At 51.6% G+C, this 25630-nt stretch overlaps 1 protein-coding gene across 1 annotated transcript in view; it reads left to right on the forward strand.

Moving 5' to 3' along the window:
- LOC128274892 (uncharacterized) overlaps window positions 1–25085 on the forward strand; it is a 42189-nt gene extending 17104 nt beyond the window's left edge. Inside the window, exons 3-11 of the mRNA XM_053013231.1 lie at window positions 3090–3510; window positions 14885–15082; window positions 16939–17009; window positions 17043–17649; window positions 22005–22644; window positions 22716–23058; window positions 23137–23703; window positions 23780–24448; window positions 24513–25085. Of these exons, the coding sequence (XP_052869191.1) occupies window positions 3090–3510; window positions 14885–15082; window positions 16939–17009; window positions 17043–17649; window positions 22005–22644; window positions 22716–23058; window positions 23137–23703; window positions 23780–24448; window positions 24513–25085 (4089 nt within the window). The remainder of the gene's footprint in view (window positions 1–3089; window positions 3511–14884; window positions 15083–16938; window positions 17010–17042; window positions 17650–22004; window positions 22645–22715; window positions 23059–23136; window positions 23704–23779; window positions 24449–24512) is intronic.
- Window positions 25086–25630: the final 545 nt, after the last annotated feature.

Below are 25630 nucleotides of genomic sequence, written 5' to 3' on the forward strand. Positions count from 1 at the left end.
AGAAAGCAAAAAAGGGGACCACGACCAGAAACATCTTGCTGGACTCTATTGGCCGCCTGTCAGTGTTTTGCTTGTGCCTTTAGCCAATCTCTCCCGGGCGTTCCGGCAGATCTGGACGGAATCTTGCTCTTCCCTAGACGGAAATTCATAACTACCCCAAAACAACCAATCAATGATAAAGAACAGGGGGTCAGTCAGGGAAACAGTGGGTGGTCGTCTTCGGGAGAACTTCATTTTCGATTATGTACTCTATCCGCTCCGCCGTCGTCGTCGCCGATGGATAAGAACCTTGCTGTCGTTCAATTATCCTTTCCCGAGGGGGTATCCTTTTCGGTTCCACTGCGGCCCCGGTACGAGGACGCCCTTGTGTCTTGTGGCTGAAGTATGTCCCTATGTGGCTTGCGGCTCGGCGATGAAGGTAAAAATAGTTCCAGTAAAGCCGGGCAGCTACCGGAGCTACCGGATTCACTTGACTGACGACGACGATGACGACGCCTGAAGGTTAGCGACCGGCCGAAGGAAGCCATATCGTATCGTCTCGCCTTTTGACAGGTCCTTAGAGATCGAGGGCACACCGGTCTGGCCGGCAGGCACACCACCGTTTGCGCCTAGGCTAGACCCACATCTCCGCCGGAGTCTTCGGTTGCGTTATGTCGTTATGTCGAACGAAAATGATCCTTACGACGAGCGACGCCCTATTGTTGGGACACATTTCCCGGCACGAGCGGCGCACGAGGGAGGAAAATTCCCGAGAACACAAAGCAGTTCTTCCGTCGAAGACCTCGCCTCGCCGGCACTGCCGGAATCCCGGGGAAATAACAATAGCGCGGCAACAACCGGGTCGGTTCGCGGGTTAATGTTAGGGTAATGATGGGGCCACGCGGTATTTATCCCGCCCAGACCCAGGGTTGGGACCGCCCCGCCGGAGCCGAAACATTTTAGTGATAAAGTAGATAAAGAAGTAGTAGGTACGGCGTTGGGGACGCTGCTTATGGTGAAGATGCGAGGCATGTGCGATCTGCGAGAGGTCGCTTACCGGTTCGCCCGGAAGGAGATTATAAAGTATGCGTGTGCTGACGGAATGCGGTTAGCTTTGGGGCTTTCTGCCGTCCGGGGCCGGCATTCCGGGTTGTTACACACCGGGGTCGTTAAAGTTCGCTAAGCCTATCCTTGTGACAATTAACGGCAAAATAACGATTCATTGCGGAAGGATGTTAAATAACCCGTCGATCTTATCGGTCTCAGAGTTGGCATTGAGTAGAAGAAAATTCTCGTTCGATACCATTTTTGAGGTGCCTTCAATGTCGCTTGGAAGGTTGAAACTTTAACTTTCGGGTGCAAAGTTGATAGAAACACTTTAAAAGCATATGGAGTAAGGGAAAATTAATAGGTTGGAGCAAAAGAATGGTAACAAAATTCACATTAAAAGGGTCCAAGGGTGGTTCAATTATGAGTCCGTGTCCTTGACAACAAAAAACCAAGCTTGCGTTTTTCTAATCTAATTAATAGTTTTTGTAATTTTTATAAAATAAATTGAATAGGCTTGAGTTTTCACTAATATTTTGACAGAAGTCGCAAAGTGTCGACCTCCGGCAGACGTTGAGGCTGGTCTAGTCGACATAGTACATCGCCATAGTAAATCGACATCCAAGTTCACGGGGTTTTTTCCATACTAAAAGGACACTGGCAAAGGCTCCCGATATTTTTGTTCGATTGATCTTTTCATATGGTCACAATATTTTTCATTCATTTGTTTGTTTTATTTTTAATTTGAGATCTAACGCAGATTTTGAGTAAAGAAAACGTCAATGAAACGTTTGTTTGTTTAGAAATATTTTGAGAATGAATCCTAGCCGTTACCTATCACACAAAAGACCGAATACCTGCTGTCAGGCATTTTCCAAACAGTACTTCCCATACTGGTGAGGATTTATGAACATTGCCCAAATTATTGCCCATGTGGGAGGTAAAGAGCATCTTGTCAAATTTTTATTAGCACTGTAAAGGGCTACATGCATAATAAATTCTGCCCACCCTCTCCCCGGGGGGACTCGCGGTTCGTACATATCGTTTAAAAGCCTGCGTCGTAAGTGTATTTGTGATGCTGTTTGGTGTAAACGTTGTTCGTCCTTTTTTTCGTGCGTACGTGCTGCGTACTTTAAACGCCATTACGCGCAGCGGTACGTGGCGTTGGTTGCATTACGACGGCAAACCCCGAGAGTTCGGAAGCCTTCTCAGAAGGACCTCACTTCTTGGACGAAGAGTTTTCAGGCGTCGCACGCGCACGGAGCCTGCGCTCTTTAACAGCGTTACTAATCGGGCATTAATAATGCATTGATGACCGGCACCGCCCGTAAAAACCGTTGCTACTTTTCACGTGCCGCCCGGAGAAACCGGATCCGAGCGGGGTTGATGTAATGACGGAAATCAACTTCTCCAACATGCGCCCGATTCTGCGTCGCGCACGGCGCGTGATTAGGTGATCTTTTATTCAGCAAAAAATCACATTTCGCTAATGCTCGCCAGGAGCACGTAAATTATGTCCATCTAGACCGTGTTCGCGCCCTGGCAGGAGCGCCGGAATGCACCACACGGAAAATCGGAAACGGCGTGTGCGAAAGTGATGCTGATTTATCGGCCAAACCGTACCGAGCGATTTGCCGGTCATTTTATGCTTTCCATTTTGTTGCGATTGTTTTACTTCCTCACGCTGGCAATTCAATTTCGAGTGCGCCTCTTCCGGCCCCGGCCACGATTACACGCTTCGTCAACCGTCTCGCCTTTCGATCGATCGATTTACGGGCCGAAGTTTACGACCGCTCCCTGGCGACGGCCCAAAGAATGTCTCGGGGTAGGTCCGCCAGGCCAGAAGCCAGGCTGCTGCACCTTTTGACGGTTGCACCACGCGGATACCGCGGATTACTGATGCGCAACAGCAAAAGGGCGAGGCGAGGGCGGTCGGTCTTCAGGTTTGATCGATCTCAGACGCAGATTGAAACATTCCGGGGCGTGCGTTTCTATTGTTTTACGGTTGGCGCACACCACACCCAATTCCTAACGAAAATTTCTCCGTTTCTCTCCGTTCTCAGAGTCCGAAGTTTGCTCCCCCGATCGAGTTTGTCGACCAGGCCACGCTGAGCCCCCCGGAGGGCTACAAAGACGGCAGTGGGCTGCTTGACAATGCACTCGGCGGGGCACTCGGGGGACACGTCTTCGGCGCACAACATATTCAGCAGCTCCAGGTTATCCAGCGGCTACAGCAGCAACGGGCTGCCATGCTGGCAGCCAGGGCTGCTGCTGGCCAGCAGGGACAACAAACGGGCACCGCAGGCCAGGGCCAGACCGCCGGTCCACAGACCGCCGTCCCGGGTGGGCAAACGCCGCAATCCCAACCGTCGTCGCAGCAGTCGCAACAGCAGCAACAGCAGCAACAGCAGCAGCAACAAACTGCAGTGTGCACCGAGTGTGCCGAATGCGCCGAATGTGCCGCCAAGCAGATGCACGACGAGGGTGAGTACGGACGGTCGATGAATTGTGAAATTAATTTCGTAAACGGTTTTATTACAACTGAATCATTTTACGACCGTCGAAACGTTGATTGCAGCCAGTATTGGACTAGCATCCGTAAACGGAGGCCGGGAGTACTTCAATCAATACTTTAGGCACGGTATATCATTATGTTTTATTACATCGGGCCACTGACGGGGCAATAATGTTATGATTTAATTAAAATAGATTAAAAAGTAGCATTTAAACAAATGGATGATTGTAATATCGATCTAGTTGTCGGGTCCAGTCCAGTGATGGTTGCCCGATGGATATCCATGGCAACCAGAACTTTCTTCGAACCAACATGTCGTCATGTACATCATCTATTCATTCGAACGTTTCTTGGTATCATATCATTTGGTTAACTTGTCTAGTTCCAATAAATCAATTGAGTGGAAAGATCTTTCAACCTTTCGGTTCTATGTTGGAAATCCCTAATGTACCTGGCAATAAATCAAATAACATTTATGTTGATGTTAACTTATCCGGGTCTGTATAGACGAAAAGATAAACATACAAACTCAAGAATATTTTGAACTTGTATGTGATGAACCAATTACAGGAGTATTTACTAAAAAGCTTTCAACGAAATCCTTTTTATGTTCGCTTTGCGATAAAAACTCAATGGCGCCACCGCAAAGCTTTTATCGATTTCATGAACAATACTGTTGGGTATTTGTAACAAGAGCATACCGCAAGCTTCCGTTTTGGTGACAAATGGGACCTGTTAGGCAAGTTATGTGCCGCCATTAAAGTTACGACTCTATCAAAACCATCATCACAACCGAACCGCGGCTTATGATTGCCGATGTTCGATTTATGATTGGTGATTATCGATGACTCTCCGAAGCAACTCGTTAACGAGTCCCTGTATTGCCTCCTTGCGGACGGTACATCCGGCACGGCACGGAGAGGCCGAACCGTGGACAGCTTGTTTTCGCTCCATTTCCGCTCGCGGAACTCGTCGGCCAGCCGGCTGACGGTCTGGCGTGTTCCTCTGTGACCTTGAAACCTTTCTCGATGGCAAAACGGAATCTGGCGCCCTGCCCTGCTTGTAACGGTCCCAAAAGTTATCAATCGCCCATTGCTTAACTTCCCTCGGAATGCTTGGCTTCCTGGAGAAGCCTCCCGAAAAAAAACAAGTAGAGGGCAGGTCACCGTTGCTGCGGAAATTGCTACTTCAACCTTCGTTTGTGCGCCAAACGCCGTCCGACGGAGCGTCCGTCTGGTATTTCGAAGGACGTGTTGCTGCCGTCACTTGGAATGCGCTCGGTCGTCCCCGGAAGTGGCACAGGAAATGTTGTTGTAGGAGCGCGGCCCCCGAAAGCGACCCTTTGAATCGTCGCCGACGGGAATGGGCGGGTCCGCTTTCATGCCACACGCGCGCCCAGGAATCCAGGTCAACCGTTCCAGGAATGAAATGCAGGTTTTCGATTAAATTTGTTCGCTGTACATCCTGGGACTGTCACGGGGAGTGCGCGGTGTAACAGAAAACCAATCGATTTCGAAGCACCCTCCACTCGCTTGGGGCAAGAATTGTTTTTCCCTGACAGGGCGCTGACACCAGACACCTCGGGAATGTGTCTTTCGTCTTCAATTTACCAGAGAGCGTTGGTCCAGGAAGTAATGAGTCATAATCCTTTTTTTCCCCCCAATCAGCAAAAGGTTGACCTGGGACGCAAGGTCCTACGGCAACAATGTAGCTCGAGTGGAGTGGTCCATTCTGAGGTGCTTCACATAAAATGTCGCCAATCTCCAGCATTCCACAGAACTCCGATTCGTGGGGACCATAAGCTGGTCGAGTTAAGTACCCTTACCTGTTGCAACCTTTACCCGGGCAGATAAGGGCACACACTTGTGTGTGACATTGTTTCGGGACACGGCCGACAGAAGCAATAATTCCTTTCGTTTAACCCAGTCACGATTGGCACGATTAGAGGTGGTTCCAACTGGAACCTATCGTCGGTCGCGCGCGAGGCACGATGTCTCTTATCGTCCGTCGAGTCGACCTGAAGCTCCTGGTGGAGCTCGCCACGGCAGCGGTGACCTATTGTTTGACGTCCGGAAGTAGGAAACTAACCTGCGGGCTCAACAGGTTCAGAGGCCGCCCTCCGCCACGAAGCGGAAATTGAAGTTTCATTACGCTGTCTTCCGTTTCGCCTACGTAGAGGCCGCAGAAACCGAATTGGTGTCCGCCGTGGGGGACGTGCGGGGACCTTCCGTGAACCGTGACCCTCGTCGTAACGATTTTGCGTCACGCATGACTTCACACACAACCGTGTGTGTGTGTTGCATGTTGGTTGGTGTCCCCTCGAATCCTCGAGGGGAAGGTTGACATCACCGTGCACACCGGAGGGCGCGAGTGACATTTCGATGGCGGAAGTACGGTACGATGCGCGGGCGTTCAGCGTGTAGCGTCATCCGGAACTAACCTCGAGTTGCTGCCACCGGCGAGCGCGTTTCTCTGCCGCCGTACGCCACACCAATTTCACTTGGTGGAACTTTCGGACCGCACCCAGCCACACCCGGGCGTCGGTGGTCCTGTCCTCGACGGACGCACTGGGACGCAAACGCGGACGGAATGTGCTTCTCCAGAAATTATCATCTGTAGGTCGGAAGATTTGATCGTCGCGTCAGGCAATTTACGCAAGAATTCATTCATTATTTGCAGCAGTTCCAGCCGCACCGCAACCTATAGCTCATTTAATTTGAATCCCGGTCCCGGGCCACGGAAATGTTGTAGATTTATGAATTGTCACCAAGGCGCTCTAGTCCGGGACGTCTAAAGCTTGGCGCGGGCCACCGGGAAAGCCGATGTGCCAGCACCAGCAGTCTGGTTTGAATGACGGCGAAGGATGTATTTGCAGATGGGCTCCACTCCACTGGCAGCAATAAAGTATCACCGCGGTCCTGTGCTCCGGGAGAATCCGCACGACGAGCACAGCCCCAGAGGCCCACAGTGTGATTATTCGTCGCCCAAGTGGAGACCGGGCCCGTCTTCCTTTTCGAGTGGCAAGATTTATTCGAGAACATGAGTTTTGCCTTTCGTTGAACATCCTACCGACGGTTGAGCCATTGGTTACTAGATTGGGCGTGGGGTGCCCTGTTGGAACATGTTTGACAAACTTCTATTCGCTGAAATCATAGCAACCATTTCCTGTGAGAAAAAACACAGAAAATCTCTCAATTTTTAGAATAAACTTAGTTTTTGGCTCAATAGATTTTGAAATTCAAACACAGGGTGTGTGTCTTTGAAATAAAAGAATCGTTGAAAAGCATTGACAATGTTCTGAAGTTTTGTGTGTTACTGACGCAATCACTCTGATGCTATTTTTTATGTCAATGATTCCCTTTCTAACGAAAACCTCCACTTTTTTCGCAGAATCTTGCTGCTTGTTGGTTCCGGATCGAATGCTTTCGTCGGAAGCTTTTACGGTCTTTAGTTCGTTGGAATAAAATTTGAAAATCTCCTCACCAAGATTTCTAGGTACAGTTACCAGATCTGGAATCTGAGATCGGAGTCAATCACTTTCCGATGGTGTTTTGTGAGTTGTTTCGAGGATTTTCGATATCCCAAGAGCAAACATTTTGTATATTGATCGCGTCTGAGGACTTCAATATTTTTGAGTATGAGTACAAAGAAATAATCTACTGCTGTCAATATGAAACTTTGGCACATTACTGTGGGTGTTTATCGGTGTATAGATTTGAAACATTACTGAGTTGAAAGTATAGAACCGTCGAAACCTAATTAAAAGTCTGCTGAGCTGTGGTTGGTCAAAAGTCAAAACAGTTTACAAAATATTTTAAATTCTACGAAAAACTGGTGCATCCGTCCGATTTCCCCAACGGAGTATGCAGCAGCGTGCCGTATCCGTAACTTGACCTTCTCAAATTTGTTTGAACTTTTGACCGGAGCGCGGTCTTGTAGGTCTTCTTCAGAAAATTGAAATATCCGCGTCCACTGAGGTGAAAGTGAACCAATTATTTGAGGGCGAGCGCACGTTTGGGAATCATGTTTCCCCGTTGCTTCCGGGGAAGTTCACCAACACCAAAGCATGGGGTCCGGTTGTCCAAACTATGTGTGTGCTGCATTGGCACGTTCCGCAATGCACACCCTGCTGGTGTTCGAACTCGCATTCGTTTGGCTCGTTCGTTTTTTTCACAGAACAAAATGAAACTAATTAGCCGGAATTTCGGACAGTTTTTCCACAAAGCGGAAGTTTGTTTATATGCTCAGTGAAGCATATAGTGGCTGCATTTCCCCGCCGCTGGAAACTTTAAATTGACCCGTGCAGGTCGTTTTTGCATAGACAATCTTTCGGGCCGGATCTTTAGCCGGCCGGATCGCCACAATGAAAGAGGATCGCTGTTGTTTGTGCTCTGCTGTGGTTTCACCGAAGGCACCACCGGCTGGGGTGGCCCCTTGTGGCGGTGGGCCGCGTCATCGACCACATACAAAAGGGGTGATTTATTTATGCTACGCGATGGCCACGATGTGTTTATGCGCGGCCGAAGGGAACGTGTGCATAAGGCTGCCACACATATAAATATTATTTTATTTGTTCTCTCTCTCTTCTTTCTCTCTCTTTGCTTTGATTTCGTTTCCCCACGCGGTCATGTGGTTTCATTTAAAAGGAAACAGTCTGTGTCAGCAGAGTTTTATGTTTTCGTCTGTCATTCGTTCATTACACTCTTTCCGGAACTCGGCACCTCGGCTGGGTTCGGCCCGGGGCCGCGGTGGTCCGTTTTCTCCGGGGATCCGCCCCTTCAACACACCCATCCGGGCGGGAGCCCATCCAGAGGGAGAGCGAGGCCCTACCGGCACCCATTCTGGGGCAGTTCGATTTATTCTGGCCGCTGTTCCGATCGCGATTGCACGCGATCACCACTTTCGCCGGGTGGGTTCTTCTAGATATCCGGCGATAAAATCAAGTGACAAACCACGACCGTCTCGCAAGGAGTTCTTGTTCTTTGGGGTGTGGGCCGAAAATCGATTTTGTGTTCGCAGTGTAAAGGCAGCAACTGCGAACTGCGTCGTTGGTGCCGCGGTTCCGTTCTGCTGCTGCGAAAAGTTCGTGAAAATGGAACAAACGAAGCAAAGTTGGTGACAAATTGGTGAATGAAATTAATTGGCATCGCGTGTGCGCGCTTACCCGTTCGGGGTGTTCCGACTTGGTGTGTTTCTTTTGCCGAACCCGTTGACCTGCTGCTGTAGTCAGTGAAATTGCGTCGAAACGGAGTGTGAAGGGTGTCCCGGCTTTCATTAACGGCCCCGGCACGGCTTGGCCCCCGGACCAGTAGCCAAAATAAACATAAACTGTGACCACCGGCACGGCGTGGCGTATCAGTTTTGCCATCGCGAGCACGGGACGATAAGAGAGAGTTGCGGTCCTGACCCCTCTGGTGCCTGGTGTGAAGGAGACGGTGGTTTGGGTTATCGCGCTCTGTTCCGCTCTCCGGAGGTGGGCCACCGACACAAACGCCGCGGAAGAAACACCCCAAAAAGCCACAAGGTCACAACAATGGGTGTCCCCGCGGGGGATTAATTTGGACTCCATCGGGTTTTTTTGTGGCTTTGCTAGAAACTTCCTTGACGACCTGCTCACCGAAGCCTACTTGTGTGCGTACTTTGTCACCTGCAAGTGTTTGGCTTCCCTTATTAATCTGTGGATAAACAGTAAGCGTTGAATCGTAACTTCTGACGTTTAAGAGTAAGCGTGTGTGCGGGTCGTGTCTGTGGTTACATTATTTTAAGTAACGCCGTGTAACGCAAGTGACGCATGGATGGGATTGTTTGTACAACGTGTTGACAGCGCACTACAAAATGTAATTAAAGTTAGACCCGGACACTCGGACCCAGATCGCGATAAAGTGAATCAAAAGTGCTACGAGTCCAGAGTTCCTGGTTCCAAGGATAGAGCCAATTCACGGATGGTGTTAAAAACGCTTACATTCATAAAAGGTTGCAGATTCTTCGGAGGTAAATATTTTGCTCCCTAAAGAAAACGAAATTTGATTATCTAATCCGACCGACCGACAGATGGTTGGTTCAAGGATATTTCAAAATTTCCTCCAAATTCGTTGTGGAACACCCCAAAACGAGTTAGTCTTGTGTAGATCCTTGAGGATATCAAACGGTTAATAGAAAAGCTTCTGGTTAAGCTTGACCACAACTCGGATCGGCGTTAAATGTCGCAACACGCTCCGATTATTCTTCGGGAACCGAAATAGCCGACATATCTGAGGGAACGAAATCGAAATTGAAATTATCTGGCGTTTTGCAGATCCGGGCGGAGTAGATTTACCCGACCCCCGTGACCCCTAGCGACTACTTTCAATTGCGTAACCTCAAAGAGACCTTCGAACGACAAACTCTGTGCCAAATCTGTGCATGCAAAAGGTCACATTATCACAAGTTTATAAAATCCAAAATGTAAAATAAATATTTATTAACCGACGGAAATAGTATTGATTTTAACCGGAGTTAGATTTCAATTTTCACAAACCCGTAATCGTCTGACCCGCCTGGCTGTCACTTAGGGCCAGCATTAAATGCCAACGTCAACATTCCTCCAAACAGCCTTCACGGGAACTGATGAAAATTCAAAACCAAAAGTCTTTTTACAACGTTCGCCTTGATTGCCACCCATTTGCCCGTCCGTGCCCAGGTTTTATGGGTGTCGTGGCCGTTTTCCCATGTCTTCGCACGTTTCTCGGGCATTGATGGTTCGCGTCAGATTGGGCACGTCAAATTGAGCTTATTCCGAGGAAAGTAGAACCTCCCGCTGCTGCACTGCCGTCGTCGTCGAACATTGAGGTTCATTAGAATGAAAATTTTTTTGTGCAAAGGACCAACTTTTTGTCAAGCCACGGCTGACATGTTCGGGTACCGGGAGGCAGAACGGCCGCGAACCAATAGGTCGGGCGGAAGATGTGAAACGAGGCGGAAATTGTTTTTCACCCCCCCCAAAAGGCTCTGCGTCGGGTGAAACAATCTGCGAAATAGCTTTATGCTTATCGTGCACCCAGATGCCAGATGTTGCTGCTGCCGGGTCGTGGTGGTTCTCGGCCTTCCCGGCGTCCTCCGATCGCCAGCTGTCGATCGGTTGTTAATATTTTGCAAACTGCAGGTTGACGGCAACGCAAGTACTGGGCTCAAGAACAAGGGACAGCAGTAGTCCCGAGCCCGGTCCTGTTGCCTTCCCAAATGCGTGCCCCAAAACAGAGATTCGGGTGCGCCAACATGGACACGTCGGGCAACTGTCGAGCAAGTTTTTCGATAAAAGCCGCAAACGAATTCATTACGACCAGGCGAAGGTGTGTTTGCGCGAGTTCTCGGCACAGGTTGGTAGTAAAATGCGGGACACTTCAAATTCGGGCACGACACGGATTTGATGGTGGTTGGGCGGGCGGACAATTTGCACGGGCCACACTATTACTATCATTGACTTCCTGCCGGGCGCGCTGGGCTGGGCGCTGCCAGTAAAACCGGTGTTTATGGATGATTAGGAATGTTATTGCTTGTAGCGAGGTCCGTGCTCCAATCGGGATCGGAATTGCGTACGGAAAGGCAGAAGCCATTGGAGAATTGCTTTCTCTAGAAGCAACCACAAGCCGATTTAATGGAACTCAATCGATGAGATGTTCAATCTGACCGTGACCTCGTTGGTTACACCTTTCTGGATAGCAACACCACAAACGGAAGTGAGGGAAATATGTTTTGGAACACTGGCAAGACCATAACAACTCCTACCGGAGTTTACTCAAACACCTATAATCTGCACCTTGGCCCTCGGAAACTTTGACTTTGCAGAAACCTCATCGTTGAGCGTGTGTCGGCAGCGATTGAGGTACCGCCGGCCAACGAACTTGACCGTCGTGTTCTCCTGGAAACTTGCTCAGAAAATCGGGGCACAGCCGGAGTTCCGAGCAGCCGTGCACCGGTTGATGGATGGTCCAAGTTTTACGACCACACCTGAACCGGACCAACACAACCCACGTACTGGGGTGGTGTGGTATCTTTTTATTAATTTTAATTGTGGGAACTCCCGCATTCTCGCAACAATGGTCCCCGCGGGTTTCTTTCCACTCGGGGTATGAAGCCAATATAACCGTGCCCTCAGTGTGGCCAGCCTTGGCGTGGCTATTTTCAGCACCTAGAACCGGGGATGTGGCAGGAAACTCTCTCCGACTTATTCCGCGAAAACGATGATCGTAAATTGGGTCCAACTGTTCGACTCCGGCCCTTGGCTGAGGGCGTTCTTGGCGATTTATGAGGCCCCGTGCTTTTTGTGCCCACTAATGGAGATCTTGTGGTGGTGGAGCTTGGACATGAGGCATTAGCGCGCCCGCCGTCGCCGTAATGAAAACGGTAGTTCCGGGTCGAACTGCCGGAACGGCGGGAATTCCTAAGCAATGCTGTCTTCATCATCATCATCATCAGCACCATCGTCGTGGTCGTCGTCGTAGCTGGTCAATGGAGCTTGTGAGACACATTGTGAGAAAATTATAACAATCCATGGTCGAGAGCAGAGCGTTTTCCCAAGGAGTATAATAAAACGAATCTCAACTCATCCTCGGTGTCCACAGGGGACGTCCCCGGGGGGGGGGGGGGCGGGGGCTTCGCGCTGTGTAAACCCCGGTTCGGATGCTATGCTCCGCTCCGGTGGCTAACAGAAGTTTTGTGCCACGCTTTGCGGCATTACCGAGAAACTTGCTTGTTTCGTGTAATGTTATATTTTAGAACAAAATTCAAACCATATGATAAAAGTTTCCCGTTTTTGCTCAATTTGAAGCTCACTAAAAGTTGATGGCAACATAATATAAAACTACCAACCGAACATCTGCTTCTCTTTGTCCTCATCATATGCAGCCCAAGTTCCATTCGCTGAACAGCGGTTTTGTTAGTCAAAAGTACCGTCGACCTATTCCAATTAATTTTATAGAATTCTTTTTCTTATCTGCGGAAGTGCAGAACGCGGAATCCGGAGCTAGCGGATGTTGAAGGTGGACCTCTCTGCTAGCCCCGACACGGAGTTTAAACAAAGACCACCTCTCTTCGTGTTCGTGTTCCAAGCACCCCCTCTGTGCTCTGTTGCAGCTGCATGTGCATGTGCACGGCGGTGCTGTTGACAATTGGCAACTGCACTGCCACCGAAAGGGGAATCCGCCTTTGTTTGGGCTGGATGCATCCGGGGCATCCTGCGTTGTAACTTAGCAGTGAGGTGCACCCCAAAACACGGAGGTACTGCGTGTCTTCGGAGTTCCGGAATAGTAATGGAAACGAGAAAAACGAGAGAACTCGTCCGCTGAAAGGTGGACTCAGGCTTTCTTCCGTCGCTTCCTGGGATGCATGTTTCGGCTGCATTTCCAACGGAATTGGAGATTCTGTTTCCGGTGCCCTAGAAAAGGATCCTGTGAGCAAGTGTTTGTGCAAGGTCACGCCACGTTTGCGCGCGGCTAAGCTCGGTGTTCGGTGCTTCGACAACATTGTCCGTTGGGTTTCCATTCCTGGAGCCTGCAGATGGTGTGCGGATTTAGTAAGGATGGTATTGGACTGGTATTTTATCAATCTTGTGGATTGTTTAAAATAATACTGGTTAGTCCCAGAACTATCTGAGGTTACAGTAAATTGCGCTTCAGAAGGGATGAAATCTTTATTACTAAATCTAATTTGATTTAATCGTCAATCGGCATACAAATGTTGAAATATTAATCAGAAGTAATGAAGCCTCTAAGCTTCGCTTTGTTTAGCAATCCTCAACAAAAAATACCGCCTGAAACCTATTTTCTGTAACATTGGGTTTATTGCTGTTTATTTACTTTACAGTAAAAGCAATTTCATCTAAACCGATTGAGAACCGATTGAGAACCGATCACTGCCAACACAGCTGCGTTATCTCACTCTCTCATGCGTTATGCGTGAGAAGAAATGTCACCATTTTAGATCCAAGTATGCCAACGACTGTTGCTTACATTGTTTACTAGACAGAAACATTTGTTGCTTGTCGAACGAGGTCGGTTATCCAGAGTGTGGAACTCAGCGGAATGAATTCGTCCCAATTTATGTGTGTGAGACACGGAATTAGGTCAGAAATTGACCTTTGCAACAGTGCGTGAGGTCCATATTTTCCGCCGACTTCGCATAAGTAGCTCCAGCACGAATGATGACGGCCATATTGGCGACACGTTTCACAGCGTGATACGCATAAATGCGTACGAAAACGTGTGCCCGGTGCGTGTCTGGAATTCGGTGCGCCTATCGAAGGGAAGTGGCACGGCTTCATTTTAAGATGCGGCGTCCGTTGCCTTGCCTGTTCGTCCTGCGGGACTGCCTTGGCCAGTTTATTACGCAGGGGCACGGCAGGGCGCAAATTGTCACCCATTTATAAACGTCTCCGTGGCTCTCTTTTGATCCCTTTTTTTGCAGCCCGTTCCTGTTTCTAAAACTGTGACAACGTGAGGGTAATATTTTTAGGGAACTTCTCATCAGCCTTGAGTCTTTGATTAACACCATTTCGCACTTACAATCATTCGGTTGCCTCGCCGTGGGCCGTTGCCGTTGAATAAATTACGATGTAATGTTTATTAATAGCTCAGGAAATAGTTTAGCAAACTAAAACCCAATCAGAGTCACGTGTGCCGTACGCATTCACCGGGCACAGAAAGGATGCTCCGACCCGGGGATGCTGTAAGCGACCCCCTATAATCTGCTTGTCACGTTTACCCTCTGTGGTTGCGGCAAAAACACAAAAAACGCTTACATTTTCGTCCTTCCCGCCCCACACTCACATCGGAAGGTACGTGAAGGGCAGGCTAAAAACTTCCGGCTTTAATGTGTGGCCATACCCGGCACGGATCGAATTCTTGCCCAAGCTCATGTCGGGCCCACACGTGCGGGCTCTTATTATTCGCCAGGATTCGCAGCACTTGAAAAGCAAGCGGATGGCAAACACTGTGATAGGCTCACCGGAGTACTTGGAGCCGGCATTTTTCGGATTTGCATCCGCCCGATGCTTTCCGCCTCGTTCGCATTACTTAGCATTTGTGGCGCGCAGTTGTTCAAACTTCAACACCCGAAATCGCCAAAAAGTCAAGTGTTTTGTATTCCACGGCCCCGTAGGACTGAGCGGAGAAGAGAGAAAGAACCTTCAAGTGTGGATAAGTATGATTGTGTTTGCGAACAAATGAACTTTCCTTTTTGGTGCATTGATGCGATTGGTGATCCTTGAAGTTGAAGATCCTTGTTTTGTAATTCTAAAACGGGCGACCCAAAGAGAGCGAATTCCGATTCAAAAAATTAATATTTTTTTCTTTCAATTTCCCGTTCCAGAGTGTGACTCCCAGTGCTCGGACGATATGTCACCGATGCTGGAGGCACCGTTGCCGCCCCACGCGACGCTCCCCATCGCGCTGGTGCCGCTGGCCAAGGCGTCACCGGAACGGCGCGTGACGGCGAAGGAGATTATCGCCGGCGAAGAGCGGCCTAAATTTCTCACCATCAAACAGGTGCAGGACTCCAGCTCGCAAGGTAAGCCCGGTGCCCGGTCCGCGGCCAACGAAGGTTTGTGCTGCTCTGCCGTTTCAAACTTTAGTTCCCTTATTATTTTCTTGTTGTTGAATTTTGTTCACCTTTCAATGCGAATGGCCACACATTTGGCTGCTTGTAACGTTGGAAGTACTTTATCCTTCCTTACTACTCACACGTGTTACGGTTCACGGTTTGATGAAGTTCACCCTTTGTTATTGGTAGTAAAAGTTGAACGAGAACGAGTGCATTTTAACGCCAGCATTCAGACGGAAAATCGATTCTCTCTCGGTGCAGAGAGGCGAAGGCCACTGGCCACCATCAGCTTTCGCACGACCGATGACGACCACCACCACCACCATCATTTCGCCCATCATCAGCACCACGCAAACCCGTCCGGAAGCGCGTCCTGCCGCCGCGTTCCAAACACCAACAAATCTCTCTCTCTCTCACTCTCGTGCGCTCTCTGAATCCTGGCGCTTTACAGCAACTTTGTTGCAAAACGGAACTTTCTCTCAGGAGTATCCCACGATTTTTATTGTCCCCCACCCGCGCCCCTTTGCTCGTCTCAAGGTCTCTGGGAGTTTTTTCGCCCTCAACCAGAGAAAAAAAAACAAGGGAACAAAAGTTGAAGCAACACTAATGCAATTACTTACGAGCGCGTCGTCCGGATGGGAATTGATTTATGCGCACTTCGGATATTTACATATGTAGCCGCTGCTGCTGTTTTGTCACCACGAACTGTGCATCTCAATCACACCTCACATTTGTTGGCACACATCGGGCAAAATAATTCACGAAATGAATAATGTCGGTAGCGCTTGGCCGACGGTGGGCTAAATTAGGTTTGCACAAGTCCCTCGTCGGTATGTCGGGCTGTGTGGGCAAATTGATTTGCATTCTTCCGAGAACACCCACAGGCATCGAGAGAGCGAGTGAGACAGATATCAATTGAAATGTAGCTCTCTGTGGCGTCCCTCCATTAATCATGGAATCAATCACACGCCACGACTCACGCCGCTCACGCCGCTCATATCCGCCGTTCACTCGCCGGATGGAGGCGCCTGGTGGACGCCTTGGGCGCCCTTTTCTCGAGAGGAAATTAATGTCCCGTCGTGACCGAATCGAAACCGATGGCATGGTCATCTATTTGCCGGCAGTCCGATTCTAGAAGTAGACGAAAAGAAGCAAACATAGCACCCATCAGCATCATTATCGCCATCTGCTCGCCTCGCCATCTGCTCGCCTCGCCATCGTCGGTTGCCTGCCGTAGTCGGATGTTCCGGGGCTCTCCGTTACAGTTACATAGAAGCGCACGTTTTGTTGACTTGAAATCACGATCATGATCGCCAGCCCGTACTGTAGTTCTCATTTAGTACTAGTTTCACCTACTCGATTGCATACAATAATAGATAGCGTTATGGTATTAGGCTCTAGTTTTGCATTTTGCTTAATGGCTGAAGCATCACCTTTTGACGTAAAAATGGTTTCTTGCCTCGTAAACACACTGCTCGGTCAATGTTTTATTGCGTGCTGAGGAGAATGCTGAGTTCCTGTGTTCAAGTTTTGGTGCACCGCGGCCTGCGTAAGAGTTGTGACCGTGACTCTGACTCCGTATTTTGCACCACTTTCGATTGTTTGATTTTTGCGTGCAACGCTCTCTCTCTCGCTCTGTCACACTCATTTTCTGTCTCTCGAGCACGACACTGCATCTGCCAGAGCTCCCTTTGGAAGACTGGTTTTCGACCTGGTTTTTGACTAACGAATTCAATTTTTATTCCGACAATTCGCCGACACTTCGTGTGGTGGTCGCAAATTGATAATTCCACCCCAAAAACATAACCCTTCGACCAACCAAGATGGCGGCGATGGCAAGGGAGCAGGTGGTGGTGCTGATGGTTCGGCGGCCACAAAGACGACGGCGGCTGCGGCTGCGACGGCGGCAGCAGGGTCGGTGACCCAGAGCTCACAGCGCTACATCGTCGAAACGATCACAATGACGACCGTGACCGAGCGACGGATCGTCTCGAAAGGAACGCCGGCGGCGGCGGCGGCCACCGATCCGACGCCCTCTGGCGTTGCTCCCCCCAACGCCACCACCACCACCACAACAACAAGCTCGTCCTCCTCATCCACCACGCTTCCCACTATCGTTCCAGCAGCAGGCAACGAGGGTGGCTCCACGGCGGTACCGCTGGCAACGGCGGCGGCGGCGGCAGCGGCGACGGCGGGTTCAGGTGGCCCCGGAGTGGGCATGTCTTCCATGGCTTCTGCCCAAGACTATCGGCTTCTGCAGCAGCACCAACAGCAGCAACAGAAACAGCTGCTCCGTTCCAACTCCGAAACCTCGCAACAGTCAGCGTCGTCTGCGGCCGCGGCCGGAGCAGGTGCTCACTACGAGCTTGGGAAGCATAGGCCGCTCAGCACGGCACAAGCCATCAGCGGTATCCTGAAGGGGGGTAAGCTGTGGAAAAACGAACAACAACACCAGCAGCAACAGCAACAGCAACATCCGCAACACCAGCAACAGCAACCACAACAACCATCGGCCGTTCAGGTGAGTTCCTCAATACATTTTTCGTGTTCCGCCATTTTGTTGTGCAAAATTGTATGGTTGGGACAATTCTGTGAGTGCAAATAACGGATGTGCAAATTTTTATGAGATTTATTGACCATGGAAAGCACGTGCTGCTCAGAAGCACAATTGGCAAAGTTCGCATCGTTCCGCGAAGTCTCGTTATAAGATCGAAGAAGAGACTGCAAAAGTAAAGAATGCTTAAGTAAACAGGACATTCGTTTATCGATACCTTCGGTACCTTGCTAAGAGACTAAATTGATGAATCTTATAACGAGAGTTTACACATCGATCGATGTATCAATAGAGCCCTCATAAATTATGCTCCAAATTGCCGTGATTCCTTTTAAACATAATGAGTCTTTTTTCATGTAAAAATAACAGGAAAAACCAGGTACCGTATTTACAGGTGCCAATGTGTTGCGTTAATTCAGCAAGCAACAATTCTTTGGTGATAAAATACAAACAAATGTACAAAATTATTATAAACAGTCGAAAATAGGGACACGTTCGAGATGGTTTGTAAATTCCTTTCGGTGCTGACTTAAATTTGATGGTGGGGTCCTTAGTAGGCGCAAATGGGCGAATTTGGTCCCTTATACAGGGTGTTCCGTTTTTGGTTGAGACTCTTGTCAAAAACATCAGACAATTGTCAAAAATATACAAATTATTTGTTTGACAAAATTTTCCGACTGAAACCAGTCTGAAACCAAAAGAAAAAATCCTCTCTGCGTCACTGATATGAGAATTAAAATCAATTTGTTGTGAGCAATCTTCAGGGAGAGTTTCGATTTTTAAGAGAAAGAGCGAATTATAAGCCAAAGGAAACTTCCCCTTTAGTTAAACTTTCAAACGTCATCTCCCTACCGGTTCCCCTTTTAAAATCGATCCAACGGCTCACCAAGGCCATCTCTAAATCACAGTAACCTTCGCTTCGAACTCGTTTCGCGCATGTATTTTTGAATTAATTATTTTCATCGCTCAGCATTAACATTGTCACACCGGGGGGGCGAACGGGGCACAATAAGCAGCAACGAAGCTCATATATTTTGACCGAACCGAACTCGATTATCGCGGTGTCACCACCAGCAGCAGCAGGAGTCGCTAAGAACACGCACGCCTTCGGAAGCGTTGTTCTGGAAAGCACTCCGGCAATTACGGTGGCGTGCGAGACACAATGCCAAAGGCTCACCGATGAGAACCGAGGCATTCGAGGCACGTCAAAGTTTCGCGCGGCCGCCGGAGAGTGCTCCGACGATTCCGGGTGTGCCGGATGAACCGTGAACCCTCGGTGGGCCACGTTGTAGACCCCCCCCGGAAAAAAGTGTCCCCAAAGGGTTCGCGCACAGGGATGCCCGCGGGAAAAGCCACCATCATCCCCGTTCCGGACCCAGAGGCAGTGTATTATTTCGCCTCGTTGTTCCTTTTCGTTGCCACGCGTTTCATTCAACGCGCGGTGGAAAGTAATTTATTGCGTCGTTGTGCGGCCACACCGGGAGTTGCCGGTGCCGTTGCCGTTGCCGGAGTTTGCTGGGTGCCAGAAAAGTGCCAAACGCGCGCACAGGTAATAAATCAAGTATTTTGCTGGCTTTTACGCCTGCTCCCCGGAGGAACCGACCGACCGGCCGATCTGTTTAGCTTCCGAGATTGGTTTCCCATGTCCGGCGGACGGCCCGGGCTGTGTGATACGGGTTTAGTTCTTTCATAAATTTGCGATGGCACCTACCGCATGGGACGGCCGGAAAAAAATGATTTTTTACACACCACCCTTCTATTGTGTTGTGTGCGGCGGCGTCCCCACAGGACGCCAGGATAAGAGTGTCTGGCCCCCTTTTGGGGCGCACATTTTTGCCACCGTGGGGACGCCGTCATGACCCACTTCCGGCATACGGCGGAGCGTGGCGCCGGCGTGCGGAAAAGAAATATGAGAAAATAACGGACCACAAACCACCTACCACTGGTCTCTCGGGCTGGCGATGGTATCCGCCGGCATCCTAACGGCGTAACGGTTGTAACACGGATGTTCCAAGGACGTGCCACCGGTAGGATGGTCCGGTTTTTTTTTGACGCACAACATTCCGCTTTCCGGCGGATTGAGTCATCCGGCCATGATCGATCGGACGGCTCCGGACGCGGGAGCCGTCTTGGGCGCGACGTTGCGTAATCATCATCCGGCTGCGTGTGTTGCAAAGAAAGCATCCTCAAGCCAAGGCAGCTTTGAAACAAAAACATCAGGGCGATCATTAAAAGCACATCAACTATCGGAGGAGAGATGGCAACTATTGTCCGAATATTTTAATTGAGACGCTGAAGCCCCGTCCGCAAGAAGTGCGCCACCGCTTTTTGTGAAACTCTAATGGCCCTGAACTAGGTCACGAACGTGGATTTCATAACACCCAGCAACAGCCCTCAGTAAAACATCAAACACCGGCCAAACGCACACACAAAAATGGCGATTATAGGACAGAAAACTAAATGGACTCTCATAATTTTCCATTATAATAATCGTTTTCCGCTTTTCTGTCGTGCACCCCGACTTTGGCGCGCAAAGGAATCTTACTAATGATATTATCCCGCTATCGAAGGGCGAGCCACCGGGGCCATTTTTGCGTCCACTTCACCCGGGGGCGTTAATGTGTGCCAATCCCCGGACTCTGCCTCCCGGAGCTGTTAATCCGCTTAATGTAATTTAACGCGAGCTTGCGCTCCTAGGGCGCCGTCGTCTGGTCGTGGGGAAAAGGTGCGAAAAGGAGCGTGTGTAAGCTCTTTCTTCCCAAATGTTGGTCCACAAGGCCACAAGGGGGCAATGCGCCACTAGTCGAGCACACCTTCAGCTCGTAAATCGATTTCCGTCGGGGTTGATGACAATGAAAAGTGACGATAAGAATTTCCTAAAACATCGCACTGATTTGTGCATAGCACGGTGGCAGTTAGCGAGGTGTGTATCGAGAAAGCTCCATTCGACTGGAAGGCTAACACAGGTTAAATACAGCGCCCCGCTTTTAATGAAGCTGGTTGAGGAATTCATATGCCAATGTTTTGAGCCCTTTTTGTCTGCCATATGCCTGATTCAGAGTACCTATTTAGTTCCTATTTAGTACTTGTTTTAAAGCCGTTTCTAAACCGTTTGTACTCATGGGCTCATAGTATGGATAACAGTGGCAGGCCTTGACAATAACCGCAACTTGAAATCGTCGCCGCAAAAAAAAGGATCAAAGTAGTTTGGGAATGAAAAACCGAAAAACTTTTAATTTCATATTAACAAAGACGATCTGTAAAATAATAAAGGAACCACCGTTGTTTAGTGTTTTGTTGCACTTGAAAAAAGTGGGTTAATAAATGCTTGTCGACGGTCGGTTAGCTACAAATACTCCGAACTTTCCGGTACACCCAATGATTGTATTTTGCAAAAAAAAAAGGTTAACCGAAGACACTTCATAACGCAAAAGCATTGGTGGCCGTGAAAGGCCCCGACATGTGAAACCGCGAACGAAGAAAGACGAAGACCGTGGGGAGAAATGGTGTGACCACAAGGGAAAGGCTCACCGGAAACACGGAGAGAGCGAGAGGGAGAGAGTAATATGAATTTTTTATCCTGTCAAATAGCGGTTTTATTAGCCCCGGGGAACGTGCTCAGACTGCAAATGCGCCAATATTTATTATGATCGGTATCGATTATTTTTTGCCTCTTCCCGTGTCGGGTCGCCATCGAAACCGCGGCCCACCGCAATGGCCGCTACTTCGGGTTCCATTAAACGGGGACGACGGGGAGGACGGGGGTCCGCGATAAGTAGCTGCCACCGGATGGATGGCACACAAATCTGTAGGTACTTTTCGCTTAGAGTCGTCTAACGCCAAGACAGGGCGCTATCGAGAGCGCCGCGGGTGGACTCCATCCTCTTCGGTCGGACAATTTCTGGCGGTTTTCACTTTCACCTTTTCCCCCGGGGTTTCCCCCGGACACAATGGTGCGGGGTTTTCACTTGAATCGATCCAGCTTCCCCGATGGCTCCCTGAACGAAGAACTCTAAGCCGGGCACGGGAGGAGCTTAACAGGTGTAAGCGGCCGCCGTATCGATTTGTTGGAATCCGTCGAAGACTATTTCCGTGCTCTTGTGGTCACAAACGGCTTTGGTCTGACGTTCGTTCGATATGACGAGGCGAAGTGTTGAACATCTTAACAGAGCCCACGATGCGGACAGCGGTTTAAATAAAGCTGACAGCCGGGGTTTCTTTTTTTGGGCATATTTCGTAGAACGCCAGGTCGTCTGCACCGGACGTTCCCGGGTTCCCGTTGCCGGAAGTAAATAGAATCAATTTGGTTCGGAAATGTAACTTTGGGCTTTTCTTGCGCGCAGAACGACGACTCGACGATGGTGACCTCGGACGAGGAGACGAGCTCGAAGCGCTCGGTACGGTTCAACGAGGAGTCCACGATCCGGGAGGCGTGCTGTGACGGCGAGGTGCAGTCAGGGCTGGGCGAAGGGGAAGGAGGAACCTGTCGGGCCATCAACTACATGTCGGACACGCTCAAGCGTCACTCGTCCGGCTTGTTCCACAATGCGCTCCGGCCCAACTCGGCGGTCCGCCAGCTGTTCCCGAGCAGTGCCATCCAACCGCTACTCACGACGGCCATTTCCGGTACGGGCGCAACACCGACGGCCACCACGGTTACGCTGGCCACCTGCAACACGCCAACAACGATGGTGCCCGGCGCGGTCGCTGCGACCGCACCGAGTGCCCACGGTCCGACGGTCCTTACGCAGGAAGCGCTGAAAGCGTTCGACGACTCCAAGAAGACGCCGGCCAGTGCCGGTCTGGTCCATCAGCACAGCCTGACGAGCAACTCCGGCAGCATGACCAACATCCCGAGCAGTGCTGCCGCTGCGTTGGCCGTGTCGGGCGCCACGGGTGCCGGTGAAACCGACACCATTCGGCGGACGATCGAACGAAACGCCCTGCGACGATCCCTCATCAAGTACGAACCAAAGTGAGTGGCCAGTGCAACCGCGGTTGGAACCGTCGTCCGTGATGCTAATACCCCCATTGTTTTTGTTGCAGGAAAAAGATCCCGGTGAAGGATGTCACATCGCTTGAGGAACGCATCCGGCAGCTGACGTGTGACATCGACGATCCGATCGACGAGTCCGGTGGCAGCGATCAGGCCGGCGACGGAGGTGAGCTCGGGGAGATGGAGCGCAGGGACAGTCCGGCGGGCGAGGAGAACCCACAGCAACCGAAGTACATCCCGGACAAGAGCTTCTCGCCCAGTTCGTCGGCGTCGAGCTCGAGCAGCGGTTCGAACGGGTCGACCTACAAGAAGATCACCGATCTGTTCCACCGGGACCGGCGGCAGGAGAAGATCCCGGAGGCGGACGAGAACCCGATCGTTATCATCCCGCAGGTAGGCGGCGCGCCTCGCGATGCCGGGTCCGACCGAGTACTGATGGCGTGTGTTTATCTGTGTGATTTCCCTGGGCAGGACTGCCGTTGCCCGGCGGGTCCGGACATTGGAATGGGCGTTCAAATACAGGGCGGACATACGCAGATCCACCAGCCACCGCAGCAGCGCGGGCTCGATTCGCGGCGCCAGTTCCTGTCGACGCTGGCCCCGCTCACGGCGTGCGTGGCCGGCCAGCGGGACGACCTGTCGTACTACACGCTGGCCCACCCGGGCGACCGCAGCTCGATGGCGAGCTCGCTGAGCACCGAGTACAGCATAGGCGACATCGATGCGGCCCTGCACGACGACGACGGCAAGAAGGTGGCCCCGGATGTGATTGCCGGGACGCCCGGCCAGGAGTCGGACGAGCTGGCGGCCTTCGTGCAGCAGGAGGGCGCCCGTACGGAGCGGCTGAAGAAGCGGTACAGTGCGGAAACGTCCACCTCGGCGCCGGCCTCCGGTGCCGGGTCGGATGACGACGAGCAGAACGACTACGGCTTCAACTCGCGGCCCTCGGTGCGAGGGATCAAGCCACGGTTCGGTTCCACCAACGAAATCCTGCAGCAGATGCAGGCACAGCTGGCCGCACCGTCCAATCCCGCCCAGGTACGCCTATTTCATCTGTCAACAACAAGGCAGCGTGCTTTTAACTCAACGTTTGTTTTCAATCCCGGATTTTTAGGTTGGAAAAACGCCAACGTCAGCGGCGGGCGCCCAGCCGGGTCAGGGTGGGCCAATCCAGTCGAACACGCTGCCGAGGCCACACACCGCTAGCAGCATGCATGTGGCCGCTGCCAAGCAGCAGATCACGACCCATCAGCACACGGCCTCCTGGAGCTACTACCCGGCCGTGGACCCTGCAACGGCCGCGAAGGGAGTCGCCCTTCAGCCGTCGTCGACCGGAGCGCAACCACCGGCCGTAGCGGCCACGACTCAGCCCGGTGCGGCCAACGCCCACCAGCCGGGCAACCTGCTGGCGGCTGTCGATCCGCACGGTAACTACTACCACATTCCGGTGCAGACGCGCCACAGTTACCACGGGCAGGAGGCAATCTATCAGAACTGCGCCAACTTGCCGCTCGGCAGTGCCGTGCAGGTGCAATCGCACCAGATCCACACGCAGCACCAGGCGGTCCACACGGCGCACCACATCCACCAGATGACGGACACGGCCGCGGCGTACGGCAAGTTTGCCCGAAGTCCGACGCGCCGTCCCGAGTCGCCGCCGCCGTTGCGCAACTACCACCAAACGATGGTGCTCATCCCGTACAACGCCGAAACGTACCACCGCTACACGGCCCAGGAGCAGGAGAACTACCGGCGGCAGCACAACATCGTCGAGTACCAGCAGGTGGGTTGCTGGCGTGACCCTTGAAGTGGAGGTTCACCTAATTTCGCTCCCCTTGTCTCCGTAGGTCACCCAGCAGACGATCCGAGTGCCGGTCGGGTACCCGTTGCCGGGGATGCAGCTGCACGTGGTGGCGGCCGGAGCCCGGGCCGCCGGACTTCCGCCGCACTACTCGACGCTGCCCCGGCTAGGCACCAACACGGCCCCGGTCAGCGTGGCCACCGGCACGACGGCGGCAGGACCTCCGGCAGCACCGGCTAGCGCTGTCTCAGCGCCGCCACCACCCCAAGGGAAACCTCCCGCTTACTCACAGTACCCGCAGGACGGCAAGCCGGGCGTGGTCAAATTTACCGAACGGGGTGCTCCCGAGGGTGCGGCCAGTGTGCAGCAGCAGTCCGATGTGGCCTGCAACCTGCTGTCACCGACCGGGCAAGGTCACGGTCCTCCGGGAACCTCGGTGGCCGCCGCCAGTAGCTCGGCGACGACCACCGCGGGCACCACTAGCGGTGGGGGCCAGGCCGGAGCCGTCGTATCGGCGGCCAACGCCATCATGACGTCCAGCAGTGCGCCGATGCCGAGTGCCCAGGCCACTGGCCAGCAGCCACAACAGGGTGCGGTGTTCTACGCCATGAACGTTTGACAGGGCGACTAGATTCGGCTCACGATACGCATCGCGACGACGGAGACGGAGTGCTCGGAGAAAGGTGAAGAGATGGCCGACGGCGACGCGGCCCCTACGGTGGCCACGACCTGTTAGTGGTCGATCCATTTCCACAACGAAACGATGCCCAACGATGGCGAAGACGCTCGTCGAGAACATTTCGTGGACATCATGCCCCCCTCCGGTGGAAGTACACGGACCACAGACGACACGCTGCGGTCTCTACGAGTCACTTGCGCAAGCGAACCACGGCCCTAGGGGCCTTCACCTACGTACTAGCCGCGTGCGGTTACTTGCTCTCCATTTCGAGTCGCGCCAGTGACTTGGTTGCTGTTTTTAAGTTTCGCTTTCACCGGCTCCGGGCTCCTGGTGGGCCTGCTCCGGTCCTGGTCAGCCAGTGGCCAGTGGCTAGGCCGTTGGCGACGCTTCGGTTTTGGTTCGGTTTCATCGTTTCATGTATAAGGTGTCGCTCTCATCCGGGTCGGGCAAGCGGATAGGTGGTCCGTGATGTAAGAGATGAAAGA

This window comes from Anopheles cruzii, chromosome 3 (genome assembly GCF_943734635.1).
Source record: "Anopheles cruzii chromosome 3, idAnoCruzAS_RS32_06, whole genome shotgun sequence".
NCBI classification, from domain to species: domain Eukaryota; kingdom Metazoa; phylum Arthropoda; class Insecta; order Diptera; family Culicidae; genus Anopheles; species Anopheles cruzii.